The sequence below is a fragment of the Symphalangus syndactylus genome, chromosome 18 (genome assembly GCF_028878055.3).
Source record: "Symphalangus syndactylus isolate Jambi chromosome 18, NHGRI_mSymSyn1-v2.1_pri, whole genome shotgun sequence".
Classification (NCBI taxonomy): domain Eukaryota; kingdom Metazoa; phylum Chordata; class Mammalia; order Primates; family Hylobatidae; genus Symphalangus; species Symphalangus syndactylus.
In genome coordinates, this window is record NC_072440.2 from 45,593,753 (window position 1) to 45,613,779 (window position 20,027).

Here is a 20,027-nt window from a genome sequence, read left to right on the forward strand (position 1 = left end):
CCCTTCAGCAATTCTTAGAGTGACCCAGGAATTTCAGAAGCACACAAGTATCTGTGTGCGTGCACTCAGACTTGAGGGAAGGGGAGGAGGGTTCAGTCTGTAGGTCCAAGTGAAATACTTGTGTGTTCCACACAGCAAATAAAAATAGACTAACCTTCCTCCCAAAACTAATTTTGTTACGATTCCAGGAATGCTTTCAGTGCATGAAAAACTTCAAATTCATCTTTCTTGTCTCACAGGTTTTGTTGGATTTAAGGATTGCAAAACAAAGACTGAAAGGCTATGCAAACAATTATTTCCCCGAAGAGTTACTAAGTCGTATATTTATTAAAAATTTGTGGGGTTAAATCTTAGGGGAGGTTTCAGTCTTACTAATGTAGCTTAGATAGGCCAGGAAAAAATGACTGCGTAACTTAGGCTTTAGCCATCAAATTGTTTGAATGGAGCCTGGGGAGACTTACCCGTGAAGCCTTCAGCCAAATACTACAGGCCATTGATGATTGACTCAGTGGTTACTTTTATTTCCTCCTCCTTGTTTAATGTAAATAATGGAATCCTAATTTTAGAGGAAATCTCAAAGAGCTAATTTAGTCCTCATTTTGCACATGAGGAATTCAAGGCCAAGGCAAGACAAAAATTTGGCTGGTGAGTCTAAGAGCTGTGGTTCGGCCTCCTAGGATAGTCCCTTGTCACGTTAGCACACTGACACCCTGAAGATAGCATCAGAGGAAACTTCCTGTTTGAAGAAGCAAGAGAGTAGTTACACTGTCATGGATGAGTCAGTTGAACATTTTCCCTCCCCTCCTAAGTTCCTGATTTTATTAATTATTTCTATAAAATGTACATTCTAAACTCATGCTAGTATTTTTATTTCATTAATAAGAAAGCAATGTCATATAGACCTGAAAACCCTTATTTGGGTTTCTTGTGTTGGGTTATTTATAAACAGGAGGACAGTAAATTAGTGGGTTTATTAGGTGTTGGGTTATTTATAAACAGGGAGGACAGTAAATTAGTGGGTTTATTAGGCACATGTGTATTTTGGTCAGTTGACTTCACCAGTATTTAGGCTCAAAATTGGACAAAATGGTGTGAATCCCTCAGTTTGTTGGTATATGGAGGAGACACTACAGTGTAGTGTAGGGCTCTGGTGATGAGACCTGATTTTAAGTTTCGAATATAGCACTTAGCACTTTTTTTTGAGACAGAGTCTTGCTCTGTCGCCCAAGCTAAAGTGCAGTAGCCTGATCTTGGCTCACTGTAACCTCTGCCTCCTGGGTTCAAGCAATTCTCCTGCCTCAGCCTCCCAAGTAGCTGAGATTACCGGCATCTGCCACCGCGCCCAGCTAATTTTTGTATTTTTAGTAGAGACGGGGTTTCACCATCTTGGCCAGGCTGGTCTCAAACTCCTGACCTTGTGATCCACCCGCCTTGGCCTCCCAAAGTGCTGGGATTACAGGCATGAGCCACCGCACCTGGCCAGCACTTAGTACTTTTGGCAAAGCACTTAATGCCTGTAAGCTTCACTTTCTTCTTGGGACAGTAGTACTGATATTAACTTGAGGATTGTTATAGCAGCTAAATTAGGAAATAGATATTAATACTTAGCATATTGAGATCCTATTGTATGCCAAGCACTGACCTACAGAATACACTGTAGCTTGTTTCTTCATTATGGATCCTTGCAGTCTAGCCAGAGAACAAATATAAAACAAATCAACCGATATGTAGTTACAACTGTGAAAATCACCTAGGAGGGGTACTGAATACTGGAAAAACATGGACTCAGAAAAATCAGTCTAGTTCGAGGACACCAGAGAATGCTTCCCTGACAAAGTAGTTTGCTCAAAGTCAAACAGTTAATAAATGGAAGAGGAAGAGTTTGAACCCAGACTTTCTTTCTCTAGAGCAAATGCTGTCTAGTAGCTTTTATTCCTCAAAGCAACCCTTTGAGAAAGGTATTTTGATGGTTTGACCTTTGGTATCCCTTCTAAATATTATATTAATTCTCCCCCTTGGCCTCATCTGACCTGATGTAAAGGGAAAAAAAATAGTCTAATAATTTCCCTTCTTGATTGTCCTTCTGGTGAACTGAAAGTATGACTTTAGATTTTTAGTTCCATTTAATCCTTTCAAACGTTTAGAATGACTAAAATAGAAAAAACATTGTTTCTCTTCTGTAAATAGTACATTTTCTTATTTTCTGGACTAATCAGTCTATCTAGACTTTGTCTTTTGAACATTAATTACTGAAGCTAAACCGTAAAAATAATATGGAGGCAGCAACATGGATGACTGTGTATACCTTTGCAGTATAAATCTAACCACACAAGTTCTATTTGGAGAAAACATTTATGACTATTTTGTCAGGACATTTATATGCCTATAAATAACATTGCTGGGGGCTGGGCGTGGTGGCTCGTGCCTGTAATCCCAGCACTTTGAGAGGCCGAGGCGGGTAGATCATGAGGTCAGGAGATCGAGACCATGCTGACTAACATGGTGAAACCCTGTCTCTCCTAAAAATACAAAAAATTAGCCAGGCGTGGTGGCGGGTGCCTGTAGTCCCGGCTACTCAGGAGGCTGAGGCAGGAGAATGGCGTGAACCCGGGAGACGGAGGTTGCAGTGAGCCGAGATCACGCCACTGCACTCCAGCCTAGGTGACAGAGAGAGACTCCATCTCAAAAATAATAATAATAATAATAAAATAACATTGCTAGGATACTTTGCTTAGTGTGAACTTCTGAAGACGTTTTAGTCAACTTATTATGAAGACTTCGCAAGAATTTAAAGACAATAACAGTGACATAATCTGCCTGTTGGGTTAATAAATTTCAAAAGTTGTATTTTGCACGTAAGTGCAACAATTTCTGGAAGGATATTACTTCCCTTTGAGAGCCTGCTTATTGTCAGCTTTTAAGAATCAAAGCAGATTAGACATTGGTGATGCGCTCCATGACCATTTCCTTTTCAAAGTTGAGGCCTGTGCCTGTCTTACTTCTCTAGAAAATCTACTCTTGGGTTGTCCTGAGCATAACCACTAATAGACTGCTTAATATTTGCAGAGAGCTTTTCATTTTCAGGATTTCACAATCATTGCCTTTTAATCCATATAACACCCGTGTGAGGTAGGTAGATACATTCAGGCATCCAACTCTCCTGCAGGTGAATTTCTGTGCCAGCAGGAATATTATGATTGGCACTGACTTTCCTTAATTTCCCAGAGGCCAGACACCTGGAGAGGCTTTCCTGCAGGCTCAGGTACATGCCAGTGTTTCAGCCACATGGGACTGCCTCCTCTTTCCTCCTGCTCATTTACTAAGATTCAGTGACTTCTTGCACCATTAACCATAATGCTGTGCTGACTGTGTCAATCTGCATTAAGCCCACAAAGGAAGGGGTAGGTTTTAGAAAATTGTTAGAGGGCCCAATGAACATTTTCTGTACTTTCTGTGCAGCAGACTTCAGCTGTTGACAACTTCATCACTCCAACAAAAGTACTTTTCATTCAGTGGTAACTTTTACATCTCCAGCTACATACTTAGCTTAATAAGTGAGCACCCAGAATCAAGTTTGTGATTATATTCAGGCAGGCAGAAAACATGTACACCTAATGATTAAATCATCAACAAAAAAAGCATCAATGGAAACATAATGCCAGCAATCATATATTATATGCTTATGGTGCACCAGGCACTGTGATAAACACAACACATATATTATCTTATCCTTATGACAACCCTGTGAAGTAGATATTATCATCCCTGTTTTATAGATGAGAAAGCCGAGCAAGGCTAGTAGGTTGCCCACATTCACAGAGCTAATAAGGGACAGAGCTAGAATTTCAACCTAGTTCTGTCTGACTCCAAAGTCAGTTCTTCAAACATTATGTACTAGGTACTGCTTTAGGTGGAAGGTAATGTACAGATTATTAAAGTACTGGGATAACATGCAGCAAAGAAGTGCAAAAGATAGGCTAAACTAAGAAGGTGTGTAATGATTTCCTTCTTTATAAAACAAAATAAAGCCATTTGAAAGAATTGTTTTTATCCATATAATACTTTATATATTTTTTCATAACTTACCTCAAATGAAAGACTCATAATTTGTCTTCTTTGTTGATAAATTCTTGAAAAAGAAACTGTTTTTTAATCTTAAAATTATACGTATTAAATAATGCTTAAAACCTTAAGTAGGATGGTTGCTCAGAAACTATTGATAAATTAACTTCTAGAAATTCATACGGCTTTTAATTCAAAAAAGAAATGTAAGTACATGGCAAAACATTCAAATGAAACTAAAGAATCTTCCTCCTATTTAAAATTTCCAGATTCCCAGTTTTCCTGAGGGTCATTATTAGCTCTGGTTTCTTGTGGATCCTTTCAGAAAGAATCTGTGTATATATTTGCGTGTGTGTGTGTGTGTGTGTGTGTGTGTGTGTGTGTGTATGGGTATATACACACTTGCATATGTCACAGTTGAATTTATTGTCTTGAATGGTAATAGTTAAGTCGTAAATATATAGATAATCATAGAACTGTATACTCTGAATATTTTCTTATAATACAAACCTTGTATTACATGTATTATAAAATGATTGCCTGTGCATAAGTGGATAATTATCATTGTACTTTTAAGAAAAATAGATATATGACATATTAACCATGTCCTTTAAAGAAGACACTAACATAAATACTATGTAATTCTAATATGAAATGTTATAATTTAAGTACCTTGATTTCTAGGGTTGCTGAGTTATATGTGAGAAAGAATTATAAGACATTAACTTTAAGAATTAAAGTTAGATGCAGAGGTCCTCATAGATTTAATATTTTCTTTGGAATTTCTCTATACTTTCAAATGTCTTTCTTATATCTGATAAAAGTTGCAGAGTGACATTACATATTAAATTAAAGAATAAGGCATATTTTGAAGTAAAGGGGATAGTGTTATCTATTGCCATAATACACGACTATGTTTTTTGCTGGTTTGTTTGTTTATTTGTTTTTGAGATGGAGTCTCGGTGTGTCACCAGGCTGGAGTGCAGTGGCCCGATCTTAGCTCACTGCAACCTCTGCCTCCCAGGTTCAAGTGATTCTCCTGCCTCAGACTCCTGAGTAGCTGGGATTACAGGCGTGTGCCACCACACCGACCAAATTTTTGTATTTTTAGTAGAAACGGGGTTTCACTATGTTGCCCAGGATGGTCTTGATCTCTTGACCTCGTGATCTGCCCGCCTTGGCTTCCCAAAATGTTGGGATTACAGGTGTGAGCCACTGTGCCCAGCCACAACTATGTTTTGATAATGGCAGAAGATAATATTCAGTTATCAGTTTACCTTGGAAATTATGTGTTTCTAGTACAAATATCAGCTACAAAAAGTAAATCTTAACCAGCCTAAAAAGAGAAGATTTGAGCATCCTAAGTATTTTAATTTAAAAGTTAAGTTGCTAATTCTTTTTTTATGTTTTTGTTTTCTAATTTTAGGTTTTAGTATTAAAGCAGTGCCATTCCAGAATGCCATCTTGAATGTAAAAGAACTTGGAGGTATAACATTTCAAATCATTTCTATGTCTGCCCTTAACTTTTATTAATTTAGTAATAATGTATTATGTGTAATTCAAACATAATGATAACTTATTTTAGCAGGTGGTGCATTTTTATCTTGAAAATATATTTCCTAGAAATATTTCCTTCTCTTTGTATATGTTTTAAAAATTGTTGAAGAGTTCTAAGTAACAAACTTTGGGTTTTTTTTTTTTTTTAATGAATCAAAGAATTATACTATTATTGGCAATTTATACAGCTCATTGGTTTTACTTGTTCAAAAATCTTGAATAAAACATATGAAGATAATTTTAATATCATTGAAAGATCAACTATTCGGGGAAAAGATTTGTATTTTAGAGTAGTTTGTGTTTATACTGCACGGTTTATTGTATTAGATCTTTTTAGAATGTATTTGTTCCTATAATAAATCTTTGCCAATGGGTTCTTTGCTAGCCAAGCACATTTATCGGATAGGCTGTACCCCAAAGCACACATCACTCAGTCTTTCGTTACACTCTCTGTCTGGCATTTTTTGGTTGTGTTTTATGTTAGTCAGGGTCTTAACCCATGTAAATAGATTAACAAAGAAATCAGTCAATTCAGTGAACCCACTAAATTCTCTAATGGCACATGAAAATACCAAGTGCTCTGGAGTTCAGTACCATATCGGTGAGTTTAATGACTTAGAAGAGAGTTATCTTCCATCTCTTTAATGACTTTGTGATATTGGCCTTACCCTGTTTTGTTTTGTTTTGTTTTGTTTATTTTCCCTTAAGGTCATTCTAACTGTGACCTATTTTTAGCTTGATGAAATTGTAACACCAACTTTACGCCATTTTAACAGTGTTTGGTACCTTTTTGTTTTCATCTAATGAAGTATTGGCTGATCTTTTCAGGTGTCTGTTTTCAGTTCGCTATGTGTAGGACAGGTTCGCTTCTGCCAGTCAATTTCATATTCACTTTTAGCTTTATAGCATTAATATATAAAACAACCATGATCAATAAATTCTGATTTTTCTTTAAGACATTTGGTTTTGTCATTTTGACTCCAAAAATTATAAAACATGAATGTTCTTGTAATAATTTTTCTATGCAAAATTTTTAAAAGACTGTGTTCTATTAGGGTGAGTATTTTAAATTATAATTGTACTTTTAAGAAAAATAAATGTATGGCATATTAACCATGCCATGTGCTTAAAACCTTAAATACAATGGTTGCTCAGAAACTATTGATAAATTAACGTCTAGAAATTAGTTTAATTTAATTCAAAAAAGAAATAAAGCACCTAGCAGAACATTCAAATGAAACAAAATAATCTTTCTCCTATTTAAAATTTCCAGATGCCTGGTTTATTAAAAAAATGCTTTTTTGCTTTGTGGCTTCTGGTGATTATTCCTTGGTGACAATAATATTACTTATGGATATTTAAAAATCAAAGAACACATTGTAAAAGTCCATGGAATCAAAATGTATGGTTTGAGAGTTATATGGGTTTTAAATATGGCTTTTACTAAGAATTTTATTTTTAGGTTGGACACAAAGCTTTTATTGAACACCTTCTAGGTATAAGAAACTATTGGTTGGTTAATAAGGCATTTATTACATATGATGTTTCCTTGGATGAAACAAACAGTAATTGTATGTGGACAGTTTTTAAAAAAGTGAAAACCAAGGAATTTGTAAGGTTGGCTCTGTGCCATCAAAATTCAGTACAATGAAAGATTAAGTTAGGGGACTAGAGGTATATAAGGTGGGAATAAGTCTGTTCTCAAGCAAGGTTTAATTTTGCTGAAAGAACTGTGCCCTGACAATTGCTGAAATGGAAATTACAGTGGAGAGGATACCGTAGGATTTGGTGGTTATGTTTTAGTTGGTACCTATTCCGTAATGAGGTTAAGAGATGCAGGTAAACAGCAGAGCCTCAGGGATCAGAGCAGATACATTCGTTCCAGGCTAGTGATACATAAGTTTTTGGCATGTGTTAGTATTGAAGAGCAAATTTCTAGCCTAAGCATAGATTCTTTTACCTCCTCAACTTTAATAGCTGTGTTTCCAGTTGACACAGTGTCTGAAGGAAGAGGGGACTTTCTGAGTAGAATCCAATTGTGTATCCTGTGTCACATGCTCAGGGGCAAGCACTTAAGGGAGTTGACTTCTTGACAGCTCATTCACTAAGTCATTTCCTCAAATATTTTTTGAGGCTAGGTACTAGGTTATGTCTCAACCAGGAACACATTAAAAGCTAGGCTAACCCATATAAAGTGTAGCTTTCCTAGGAGTTAACGTGTATGCTAGATATGAAGGGGATCATCCCAAAATAAGGTGTATGTGCATTTAGGGGGAATTATGACTGACTGAAATCAAGTTGTCTGAGAGGGAGTTGCTTGACTGAGAATTTCTGGGAGGAGAGAGTTAAATGTTTTAGGATCAATATGTGAAGATATGAAGCTTTTATTCACCAGTGGAGGGTTGCTCAGAAGACAGGTTAATCAGACTTCAATCACATTGTCAATCAGAGAAAAATTCTGAATTCAGGGGAGGGCCTCAAGAAGATAGGTGGTAAAGATAGAGATTAAGAGCCAGGACAGTGATGAATTCTTAGTGAGGCATGCCCAGGTAGTTCTCCTTATCCTGGGGTTAATTCAGGAGAACAGCATGGCCCCTGTTCTGCCTGCTAATGCCCTTCCTCTACTCCTTTTCAGATAGTTCCAAGGCTCTTCTTCACTCTCCTTCCCAGTCTTAAGTTAAAATTCTCACTTCTTCAAAATAGGGAAGCGCATAAACCTGTGCTCATTATCTATTTAGAAGAAATGGTATGGGGTGAGGAAACAATGAATAATGGAGTTACACTCAGTGAAAGTCACTTTTGGGGGATCTTAATGACAAACTATATGTTTGCACACACAAATATATGTTTGTGTGTGAATATATGTGTGTTGAATATATATTACTTATATAAATTATTGTTTCCTCTTACCAATTTTCTGTTTTGTGAAAGTGTTTTTATATCTTTTTCCTGAAAAATTCTTAAAATTCTCATTCACATCAATTTCTTTTCATGTGGTGTTTTCTTACTGTTCACTTGATCATTTTGCCACAATTAATTATGGGTCTAGCATGGTCCTATGGGCAGAGAATGAAAGATCTAAGCACAGCCCTCATCTTCAGGGAACTCATCATTCAGCGATGGAGACATTCATGAAAAGAGAAATAGGAAATTAGTGAAAATTTTGAAAATAATGAAATGAAAGGGAAAAAATTAAGTGCAGAAGTATAAGGTAAATTATGACACAGTGATAGTCTAGCCCAGTGGTTTGGTGGGCCATTTCTGTTTTGCTATTTTAAGAATGCCTTGTTCTCAACTACCTGTCACACCCTCCAGGCTGCAGTGATTATGCCTATCTTTTTGTGAAATTGGAGCTCTAAATTTTCTTCTTCTATTTTGTCCTTATTCCCTTTTCTCTCCCCTACACAGTCTCAGTCTTTGCAACTTCATGCCTAGAGAGTAGGTGCTATTATTATCTCACAGATAACACCAGACATGATGATTTGACCATGTTCGTTTGGAGCAGGAGGTGGGAATCAGTCTGAGCTCTTGTGCCTAACCAGTGCACTCTATACCTACAGCACTTTACCGAGCGCCTGGCACAAGAGAAGTTCTCCCACCTGTTATTTGCTGCTGTTTGTATCATTATTATTTGCATGATTTAAAGTCTTCACATGTTGGTTTGTTTGTTTGTTTGTTTGTTTTGGTTAACAGTGTGTTGGTAAAACACCATTTTTTATTTTTTATTTATTTATTTTTTGAGACAGAGTCTTGCTCCGTCGCCCAGGCTGGAATGCAGTGGTACAATCTCGGCTCACTGCAACCTCTGCCTCATGGGTTCAAGTAATTCTCCTGCTTCAGCCTCCCGAGTAGCTGGGATTACAGGCATGAGCCACCACACGTCACTAATTTTTGTATGTTTAGTAGAGACGAGGTTTCGCCATGTTGGCCAGGCTGGTCTCGAACTCCTGACCTCAAATGATCTGCCCTCAGCCTCCCAAAGTGCTGAGATTACAGACAAAAGCCACTGCGCCCGGCCCTAAAATACCATATTGACAAAACATGAATACCTTGCTCTCTGCTCAAAGACATTTATAGGACTTAATCTCTAATTATTTCTATTGCTTTTATCATTCATTTTTTCTCTCACACTCTCTTATTTAGAGATCTTTCAAGTCAAACTCTTGCTCAGTTATGGTTCCGACTTCTGGTTCTGTAATCCTGCTTCCCTCCTTTGATTTCTTCGAGACTACCTTCTGAATCAAAGTCTTACTTCTACTTTCCAAACTATCTAAAACTTTCCACATTTTACTGTTTTATTCGTTTATTCTTTGTAATTCATTCATTCAGCAAATATTTACTGAGCATGTATTACATGCCAAGCTCAGTTCTAGAAAGTTGTGGTGGTTATAGTGTCAAAACAAGCACTGTTTCTGCGTAGACCAGGTAAGAAGTGCCAGGGGAAGCTCGTGCATACTTGACCTCTCCTTAAAGTCAACTATTACTTCTTGTAGGCCTAGAACAGATATCCATTTAGGCCCTTTCACACCTGAAGGGGTTTTCTAATACCATCCAAGGTATTAGCAAGGCTGGATATTAGTTCTAGTTCTGATTCCTACGTAGGACATTTTATAGTATTACTTCGTAAACTTTTTGTTTTCCTATGTAGTCTTTTATCCAGGAGGTTTTTGGTGAAGCTAATCTCAGTCTGTTCTCTTTTAGTTTTAATTAGTTACTCTGCTTGTCTTGCTCTAGATTATTTTATTTTTCTGGATATTGTACAAGATACCTCACAAGGATGCTGAATGGACTGATGGATTAATCTTTAAAGAATTTTCCTTCCTTCTAGTGACTTGTTTCAAAGCCCAAACGTTCTGTATGATTCTAGGCAAGTCTACCACCTTCTTGTATCTCTGTTCTGTTATCTGTAAAGCGAGATAATAATAGTTCCTATGTCATATAATCCTTGTGAGGGCTAAATTAGTAAATGCAGGTCAACCACTGAGAGTTTGCTTGGCCTATAGCTAACATTATGGAAGATTTACTTTTATAATGATCATACTCTCACTTTGCCACCTCTCAATTCTGTGCAATAAAGGACACCTTTCAATAAAGCCTTTTTTCCAAGGTCAGAAATAATGCAAATCATGTATTGATTTTTTTTTCTCTTTGTGGTCATACCTCTCTTCCACTTAAACAAGATGTTACACCTCTTTAAACTGAGAAACAACTCAAAAAGGCCCTCACTGGAGTCTCTGTTTAGCTACCTAGCATAGTTTTGGCACTCTGCGTGGGTTAGTATCAAATGATCTTGTCCTGCTCCACCTCATCACCTTTCCTTCTGTTTTCACATTTCACCTGAAAAATCTCTTCTATGGTTGCCTCTTAATTGCTTTCATTTTGCATTTGGCTTATGTACTTTAACCGCATTATGAAAGTAAGTGAAGCATCTGGCATTTAGCTGAGTTGAAAGCAGTTGTCCACACTGCAGTGATGTCACAGCTCTGATAATGTTGCATTTTAAAAATGTCCAGTACTTAAATTTACAAACAGATTTCTATGCAGTCATGAATGTTTTCCTCTTGATTTTGAAATTGTATATGTGAATTGATAGAATCCAGAGATGGAAATTTTTAATTCTTAACATGTTTGGTTTGTTATTGTGTATTGATAAGGACCCAGACATCATAATACTCCCTAACTGAATTCTGTAACCAGGATTGGCTGTGTCAAATGACTTGTTTTCTTCCTCTTAATATTCTAATGTGTTACATCTGAATTGTCTCCCCATGCCCCATCCCAGCCACCATCCTTACCCAATATTCTCTTTGGAAGTGGTGTCTTCACAATTGACATTGAGAAAGGCAAAGACAAGCTGAAAAGCAGCTAGCTGTCTTTTATGATTCAGTATTCATTGCTGCCTGTTGTCAATCAAAAGGGGAAAGTTCATGAAGATTTTTGTTTGCATTTTCATTTTAATTTTTTCTTCCTATAAAGAAAAGACAACTTTTTTAGGGTAATATAGAAAGTGCAGGTTGTGTTCATTTACTCATTTGCTTCAGCCCATGCAATAGTGATTGAATGATTTTTGTGGATTGTCAGCTAAGCCATTTTTTTAAGATTTCTTCTGTCAGCAGTCAAGCTGTTATATGAAACAGATGTTGACTCTGTCCTGTTTCTTTGTTTGCCTGGAGGAATGTGCCTCCTCATAGTGAAAGGTGCTGTTTGTTTGTATCCTGCTAGTTATCTTCGGATGCTGTTAATCTGCCCAGGTTATTTGCATTTCTTAATTTCTCCAGAAACTGTACAGGACACACTTCTTGACAGGCAACCCAGGGGGCACTGCTGCCTGTTTTTTTTCGTTTCTGTCTTTTGTACACATGCCATTTGATGTCTTTCACCAAAATAAAGCTTTCTTTCATCAGTCTCATTTTATTAAATCTTACTTTAGAGGGAAGAAGACTTCTTTAATTTTTATCTTACGCATTTTCACAGTTCCATGTATATTATGCATCATCCCCCTCCAGATCCTCACTACCATCTCTCAGTTTTTAAAACTCCAGCTAAATACTTATGAATGTAATGTAATCACTGGCTCTGAGAGTCATGCCACACTGCAAAGCCAGAGGAGACGTAAAGACAATATAAATCAATAAATTAGTTGGGTATTAGAAAAAGAAACAGCATAGGCAGGCAGACTTGCAGAGGTTATTGTGGCCACATTGCTTTGAGGGACAGGTGGAGTTGCAAAAATTTCTTGCTGCTATAGGAGAAAGCAACTTGCTATTCGAAAAGTGTTTTAGACATTTCCAGACATAGGTGTCCATGGGAGGGATGGTGAGAAACCATTTCCCTGGCAAAGGAAAATGACAGCACAGAAGAAGGGCTCAAGGAAGACCATGTCCATAGAATGCTTTTGACCTTACTATAGGTAAATCACAGGCAGCTATACACAAGTAAATGTACATATTCTGTATTTATTATATAATTCTAAGGAAGAAGTGTGGTTCAGCCGGTAGAGGATACCCTCAAGATCCTCTGCCACTCTCTGCAATTGATTTTCTTGTTGTTATTTTCTTATATGTAAAATGTAAGTTTCAATAAATCACCTGTATTTATTTCCCAAGGGATTGGGCTGGAAGAGAACAATTTCGATTATCTAAAGCTCCTTGGAGAGATGCTTTAAGAATAGATGGTGGTATTTCCACTAATTCTCTTTTTATAGTCATGGATCTAGTGTGATATGTAATATTGATATAATACTGTTTCCTTATCAAGGAAAAGAACCAGGCCTTTTTGGAATGGGAACAGCCAGTTAACTCCTGGCTCCCTGAGCTGTGTACTTTCACACTTAGGCTTAGGCTATACTAGGGGAAATGATATTGGTATAAAGCCAAGTCACTTGGATGTGAGTTAAAAGGCCACAGCTATCTGAATTGGTTGAATAGGATCCCAGGGTGGTGGTGTTTAAGCGTTTTTTACACTTGCTAAGGGAAAACTGAGCCAAACAGTCAGCAGAGCCAAATAAATGAATCTAGGGGCCCAGAAGTCTGTTACTGGCTGAGGTAGACCTGACCTTAATTTTTGTTTTCTTCTGGAGGAGTACCCTAGGAAATTTTTTAAAATTTAACTTCCCAGTCATAGTCTCGTATAGCACTTAAGGTCCACTTTTTCTAAGACTGTATATATATGTAGAATGTTCTAGAAATGATTTTTCTGGCCTTTTGACCCCCCTGGCAATGGGGATCTCATGTGCCTCTGAAGGTCGCTGCTGCACCACTGTTTCCTCTTCAGGGGCCATCAGGTCATTTCGTATCTTCCAACTCTACTAAACTGCCTCACAGAACATTTGTGTTGGGTACTTAGTTTAACTTCCTATCCCTCACAAGGGAATAAGTATTTCTGTTTCTCCCAGGGATTGCCATAATAGCAACTAATTTTCACTGTGTATTTAGTTTCGGTGTGGTAGTGCAGCAACAGCACTGGAAGTGAAGAGACCAGTATTTTCCTCTAACAAAACAAGCCATGGGATATTGGGCAGGGCGCACTTAACTTTTCCAAGGCTACTTATTTTTTTTTCCAGCAGTCGAAGATGCTGATAACAATTCTCTTGTTTAAGTATAACATAACTAGTTTATTTTTATCTTGAAAGTCATAGTATCTATCTTGCTTTGGCCCCTACAAATCGTAGATCCTACCTCTAACTTCTGTACAGGACTATGTAGCATTGTTCACTCAATTTTTCTTTCATCCTGGCTTCTTCAATTATTATTATTATTATTTTTTTGTACAGTAAACATTTGGATAAGTCTCAAAGCTTTTTGGGTGTATGGTGTGAGGCAGGGTATATACATAAAATAAAAAAGAATGAATACTAACTTGACAAAGTTCCTATCACTCTGATGTTTTCCTTGAGAAGCATTACAGTCCAGCGTGGTAAGTCCTGTAACAAGACTGAGTATAAGATGCAGTTAGGATCATATAGGAAGGAGAAAGGAGACTTCACAGAGGAAAAGAGTCTACGAAAAGGTACAGATGAGACAAAAGTCATGGAGATACACTAAGTTTAGTTTACAGATGAAACAAGATTGGAGAGTTATGAATCATTGAAAAACAAACCATAATCTTAAGGATTCACTGTACTATAGTATAAAATATCTCAGCAGTTTCAAGCTGAAGGGAAATTTGCCAAATTATGACCCAAGATGCAAGAGTAATGCTAGACACTTCACAAGCAAAAGGTTGTTTTGTTATTGTTATTTAATTCAATTCAGTGAATATTTAATGAATACCAACTGCATTCCAGGCCCTGAGGATGCAATCCCTGCCATGCCCAGGTGTGGGTGAACACACACACACACGCACACACACGCATGCACACACACACACACACACACACACCATCCTCTGAGCCTGTTTCTTTGTATACTTTGGTGAGAGAGTGATGTTGGCCATAATGATTATGGAAGTTCTCAGAAAAACACAAAACTAGATTCCTATAAATGGAATGGCAACTCGACAACTGTTGAAGAGGTAATATGCTTATAGCTATTTATCACTTAACAGACTAGATTGATTCTCTGACACGTTCAAAGCTGATTAAAATACATCTGAGTAGTGTTCTTTTGAGGAATCAAAAATTTGTTGCATTTAATTTCTTGCGGTCCAAAGTATTGTTGAAAGATTCTACTGAAGATGCTTGATTATTTTAATCTTGAAATTCCCTGGTATTTATGGCATCATTGTGAGCAGCAATAATGTGAAGAATTTATGTAAAGTTAATTATCACTGTTGGTACAAGTATGTGAAGCCCTTAAATTTAAGCAACGTACATGATTGAAAATTGGAAGTTGGTTTTTTAAATGTCTTTTGTTATATATGTCTTTATATTTTTCCTCCATAGCCAAAATTCTATTTTATGACAAAAATGGTAAGAAAACAAACAAATAATAAATTAAATCTATAACAAAAATGGATTTAAATCCTCAACAAAGAAAAGAAAGCAAGACAAAGCTAAAGGTACAGACAATGGAAACATGAAATAAAAGAGGAATTCGTCAGGATTATTAATCAAAGGGCTCATCAGAGTTATTAATTGGAGCTCCACATTTGGAGCTGTGCCTTTATTTTTCTTTTCTCCTTGTGTTAAGTAGTGGATAGCAGCTGTGTTTACCCACAAACTAAATCCTTGAGTGTGGGTGCTAGACCCAGAGAGGTAGGGCAGTGCCTCAGTAATGTGCTGACTGCCAGGTGGGTTAGAAAGCCCACCCACACAGGAGACAAGCCACTTGTCTGTCCCTATTAATCACTGGAAACAGACAATGGTAAACAAAAGAGCTGGCACACAGAGATTCTCAAACAAAAGATGAGAATATAATTATGACACAGCGCAATATGAAGAAAATCAGTACCATGAAAGAAAGATGCCAAATGAAAAATGAGAAGAAAAAATATTCAAGGACCTAGAGGTAATAGAGTGATCAGAAGAAGACATTCAGAGAGATGTATTCATGAAAAAGACTCAAGCACAGAAATTAAGAATTTAAAGTTTGACTTTAAAATTTAAAATGAAAATGTTCATTAATACAACTCATATAAATTAGGGAAATGAAAGATTGAACTAGGGAATTTTTTTCAGAATGACATACAAAAAGAATACTTCGGAAATGTGGGGAAAAATTTAAGAGACATAGAGAATAGTTACAGAAGTTCTAGCATCCCTGTACTTCTCTTAGAGAAAAGAGAAACTGGAAAGGACACAATTATCAAAGAAATAGTAGGAGAAAAAGCATCAAATATGAAAAAACAATATTTAGATGTAATGAGCCCTCTCAATTCCAAATATAATTAATAAGAAAAGAACCATACTTAGAAATATTATTAAAAAAAACTATTAATTACAATTTCTCTCTCTTTCATACACACACACACGCATGCATGCACACATAAAATAGCTTTATTTCTGATTTTAACATGGAAGATGGCAGGGTCAGGTAAAGAGAAACAAGCATAAAAGTATATTATGTTCTTTTCTTATTTAGGGTATAGATTATGATTTAAAAAAGAAAAAAATTGAAGTTTATGTGTCTTAAAGGCAATTAAGAATAAACATGATAATAAAAATAGGATGATACATTCATAAATGAATTTTTAAGAAAGTTTTGAAAGTTTACATATTCAGCTCATATAATAAATTATCTTAGGGAATGGAGTAAGAGTTCACTGGGATTAAATACAAATTTTGCTTTAACCATATTGCATGAATTTTTTTCCATAACTTTTTTTTAAAAGCATAAAGATTTTTTAAGAAAGGAAATATACTGTAAGGACAAAAAGCAAAGAATATTTGATACATTTAGCAAAGTTCAAGAAAGAAAGAAATAAAACAATCAAAAAAGTTGTGATAAATAGAAAACACCTATATCTGTATCAATAACCATAATAAAATAAGTAGATTAAATTTCCCTTTTCTAATATGGATGGCATAAAAATATTACATATTCAGCTATATATGGTGACAAAAGACACTTCTACAAAAAAAGATACGTTAAGGTAAAAATATATAGAGAGAAATGATACCCTTAAAAAAGGCTATAAAAGGGAAAGTACTTAAAGTAATATGAGATGAAATAGAATTCAAGCAAAGATCATTAAATAGACTAAAGAAAAAGATTTCATACTGATATACTAAGATAACTAAGTAATCATGAACCTTTAAATATTTAACTACATAATCCTGAACTATATAAAGCTAAAACTAAGAGAAATGTAAAGTCAATAGATTGATCCATAATTAGTAGGGAAATTTAGCCCTCCTTATTTGAGCAGACAACGGATCAAATAAAATATATAAAAGATTTAAATAGCCAATTAACAGACTTGATCTAATTGATAATTGTATATTTTTATACTCAAATAGAAAATATATGTTCTTTGAATTATCCATATAATGTTTATACATGTGACCATATTTTATGTGTTTTCTGGTTAATATCCAGTAAAATTAGAAAATAATGGCAAATAGACAAAAATAACTGCACAGCCAACAAAATTTAAAAGTACTCCAGTCTTGTGTCATGAATCAAAATGGATCCAAGGTCTAAATTTAAAACCTAAAACGATAAAACTTCTAGTAGAAAACATACAAGAAAATCTTTGTGACTTTGGGTTTGGCAAAGATTTCCTAGCCACCAAAGCATGATCCATAAAAGGAAAATTGGTAAATTGGATTTTTTTTTTCACTTTCAGTAGACTCATTTATTGTCAGATGCTTGCTTCCTTTGTTTAGTTTTTATCGCCACACTATTAACATAGGAGCATGGAGCACGTTGGCCTCCTAACAACTCCCGGAACCACAGTCATTTAGGATGGAAAGTAAACAGCATCTTGTCCTTATGAGGGGTGATGGGAGGTCATTGGAAAGGGAGGCCACAGGCATGAATGGGTCAGCAAGGTGAGTCTAGGAGAGCATGGGCTGTCACTGATCAGCCCTTGTGGCTCAGTTTGGTCCTCTGTTCTGAGTTCTTTCTGACTGATCTTTACTTTGTCTCCGTCATCTAGGTTAGCTCCTGGTACCAATGAGATAGGAATTACTTAGTTCCCCAGGCTGTGAGCATCCTTTATTTTTGTCATTAGACAAACTCCCCTGTGTTGCTCCCTAAATTCCTATCTCCTATAATCCAAATTCCCCCATGCCACTCTTTAAATTTCCGTCTCCTGTAATCCAAATTCTGGCCAAAGCTAATGTCTAATTTAGAAAAAAACGGAGCCTACAGAAGATAGGATCTGGAATCAGTTAGGGTTTGAAGACCCTAACTCCTCCACTTACTGTAGCTATAGAGCTGGTGAAAGTGTAAAATGGCACAACTCCTTTTGAAAACAGATTAACCGTCTCTGAAAAAGGTAAATGTACACCAGTTTGATAATCCAGCCATTCCACTCTTAGGAGACGTGAAAAGTTACATCGACACAAAATCTTGTACACAGATGTTCATAGCAACTTTATTTGTAATAACACAATACTGGAAACAACTCAAATGTCATCAATTGGTGAATGGATAAACAAACTGTAGTATATCCGTATAATAGAATACTATTTAGTAATCAAAGTGAATGAACTATTGATACATGCAACAACATGGATGAATCTCAAAATAATTATGCTGAGTGAAAGAAGCCAAACAAAATAAAATAGTGTTCTTCTACTGGGATAAATTTTCATTCTATTTATATAAAATTTTAGAAAATGCAAACTCATATTTAGTGACAGAAAGACCAGTGATTGCCTGGGAGTGGGAGAAGGAAAATATGGCAATAAGTGAAAGAGAGAGATTAAAAGGGTCATGAGAAAACTTTTGAGGTGCTGGATATACTTATTATCTTGATTGTGGTGATGGTTTCACCATGGATACATATGTCAAAACTTGTCAAATTGTACGTGTTAAATACATGCAGTTTATTGTGTGTCAGTTATACCACACTAAAACTATTAAAAATATTTCTATAACTTGCAAAATTAAAAGATACTTTTAATTATCTCCAGTTAAAAATCGTTGAAATTGTGTTTTGCAGAGACTTTGGCCCTTTTCTTGGATTGCTTTCCAATGAAAATTTATTTTAGACAGATTAAGGTAAAAAAAGCTTGAAAAAAGATGAAAGTGACTGGGAAAGGACTCGGAAAGAAAACCATCGGTTTCTAGATAATCATATGTAGCTGAATTGTTAAGATTAAATATGTAAGCACTTCAAACTCTAAGATAAAGAAATTATCAAATCAATCAACTTAATGTGTAGACTTTTAAAATCTCAGTGCTAATAAGAGAAGACAGATTGATCTGTCTGTGTACAGCAGTACTCAGTTAATAAAAAAAATGACAGATTCATTATATAAAGAGTGAGAGATTTCTCAGTATAACCCAGTTGTGGTTCATGCCATAGTGATACTCAAAACCATAGTGATATAACATTTTCTTCCCAACCATTTTGGTTATATTTATAATAATTATTCATGTTGGTGATTCTGCATTTGGCAAAGTGCAGATCTTATAGAAAGTAGCAGGTTGGGGGAAAAACAGTAATGACATTAAGCTGAAAAAATATATTAGAAAGCATCTGCTTCCAAAATATATTAGCATAATTCCTATCTAGACAGTTTGTGTTTTGTGTATGGGTAACGAAACACCATTTTTTGTTGTTCAAGAATCTTTGCAGTTTCAGATCATCTTCGGCTGATCTTCTATAAGTCTTACCATATCCAGACCATATCTTTGGTTAAAGTTTTCCATCCAGACCTTATTTTGGCATAAAAAGTAATTTTATTTTTCATTTGCCTTTTGCCTCATTTCATTTTCCCAAGTCTTGGCAAAATGCCTGGTTGAGATTGTTCTATTTATAATATGCCAAACGGGTAAAACATAAATATGTTTTCCCACTCTGTACTTTGCCATCAGTGATCTCCATGGAGTGGGAGCCACCACTATCATGTTCTTTTTCTTTAAGATAATGGTAGATTTTAAATGTAGGCTGTGTAAGTATATCTATATCTATATCTATATCTATATCTATATCTATCTATCTATCTATCTTATCTATACACACACGCATATATATATATATATATATATATTTAAACCCTTTATTTCAAAATCATAGTTGGTGGTACAACCAGAGCTAGTAGTGGGATTACCATATTATAATAAACAATTCATAATTCAGGAACTAGGGACAGAGCACATGCTGCCTTGTTTCATTTTTTTTTTTCTTTCAAAATCTTCTAAATGTATTTAGATATCAATTAATCACCCTTTTTATTCCAGTAAGTTAAGAGAGATCTACTATAATCCAGCAAGTTAAAAACACAGAGGAGACTTCTTGGACGCTTAGTTGTCAGACTACTGTGGACTTTAAGATGGATAGTAGTCAGATAGATA

At 35.7% G+C, this 20,027-nt stretch overlaps 1 protein-coding gene across 3 annotated transcripts in view; it reads left to right on the plus strand.

Moving 5' to 3' along the window:
- Positions 1 to 20,027, plus strand: part of ARL15 (ADP ribosylation factor like GTPase 15) — a 430,737-nt gene that overhangs the window by 145,010 nt on the left and 265,700 nt on the right. For all 3 annotated transcript variants that reach the window (XM_055253826.2, XM_055253824.2, XM_055253825.2), the window contains one exon: positions 5,489 to 5,548. In XM_055253826.2, the coding sequence (XP_055109801.1) occupies positions 5,489 to 5,548 (60 nt within the window). The remainder of the gene's footprint in view (positions 1 to 5,488; positions 5,549 to 20,027) is intronic.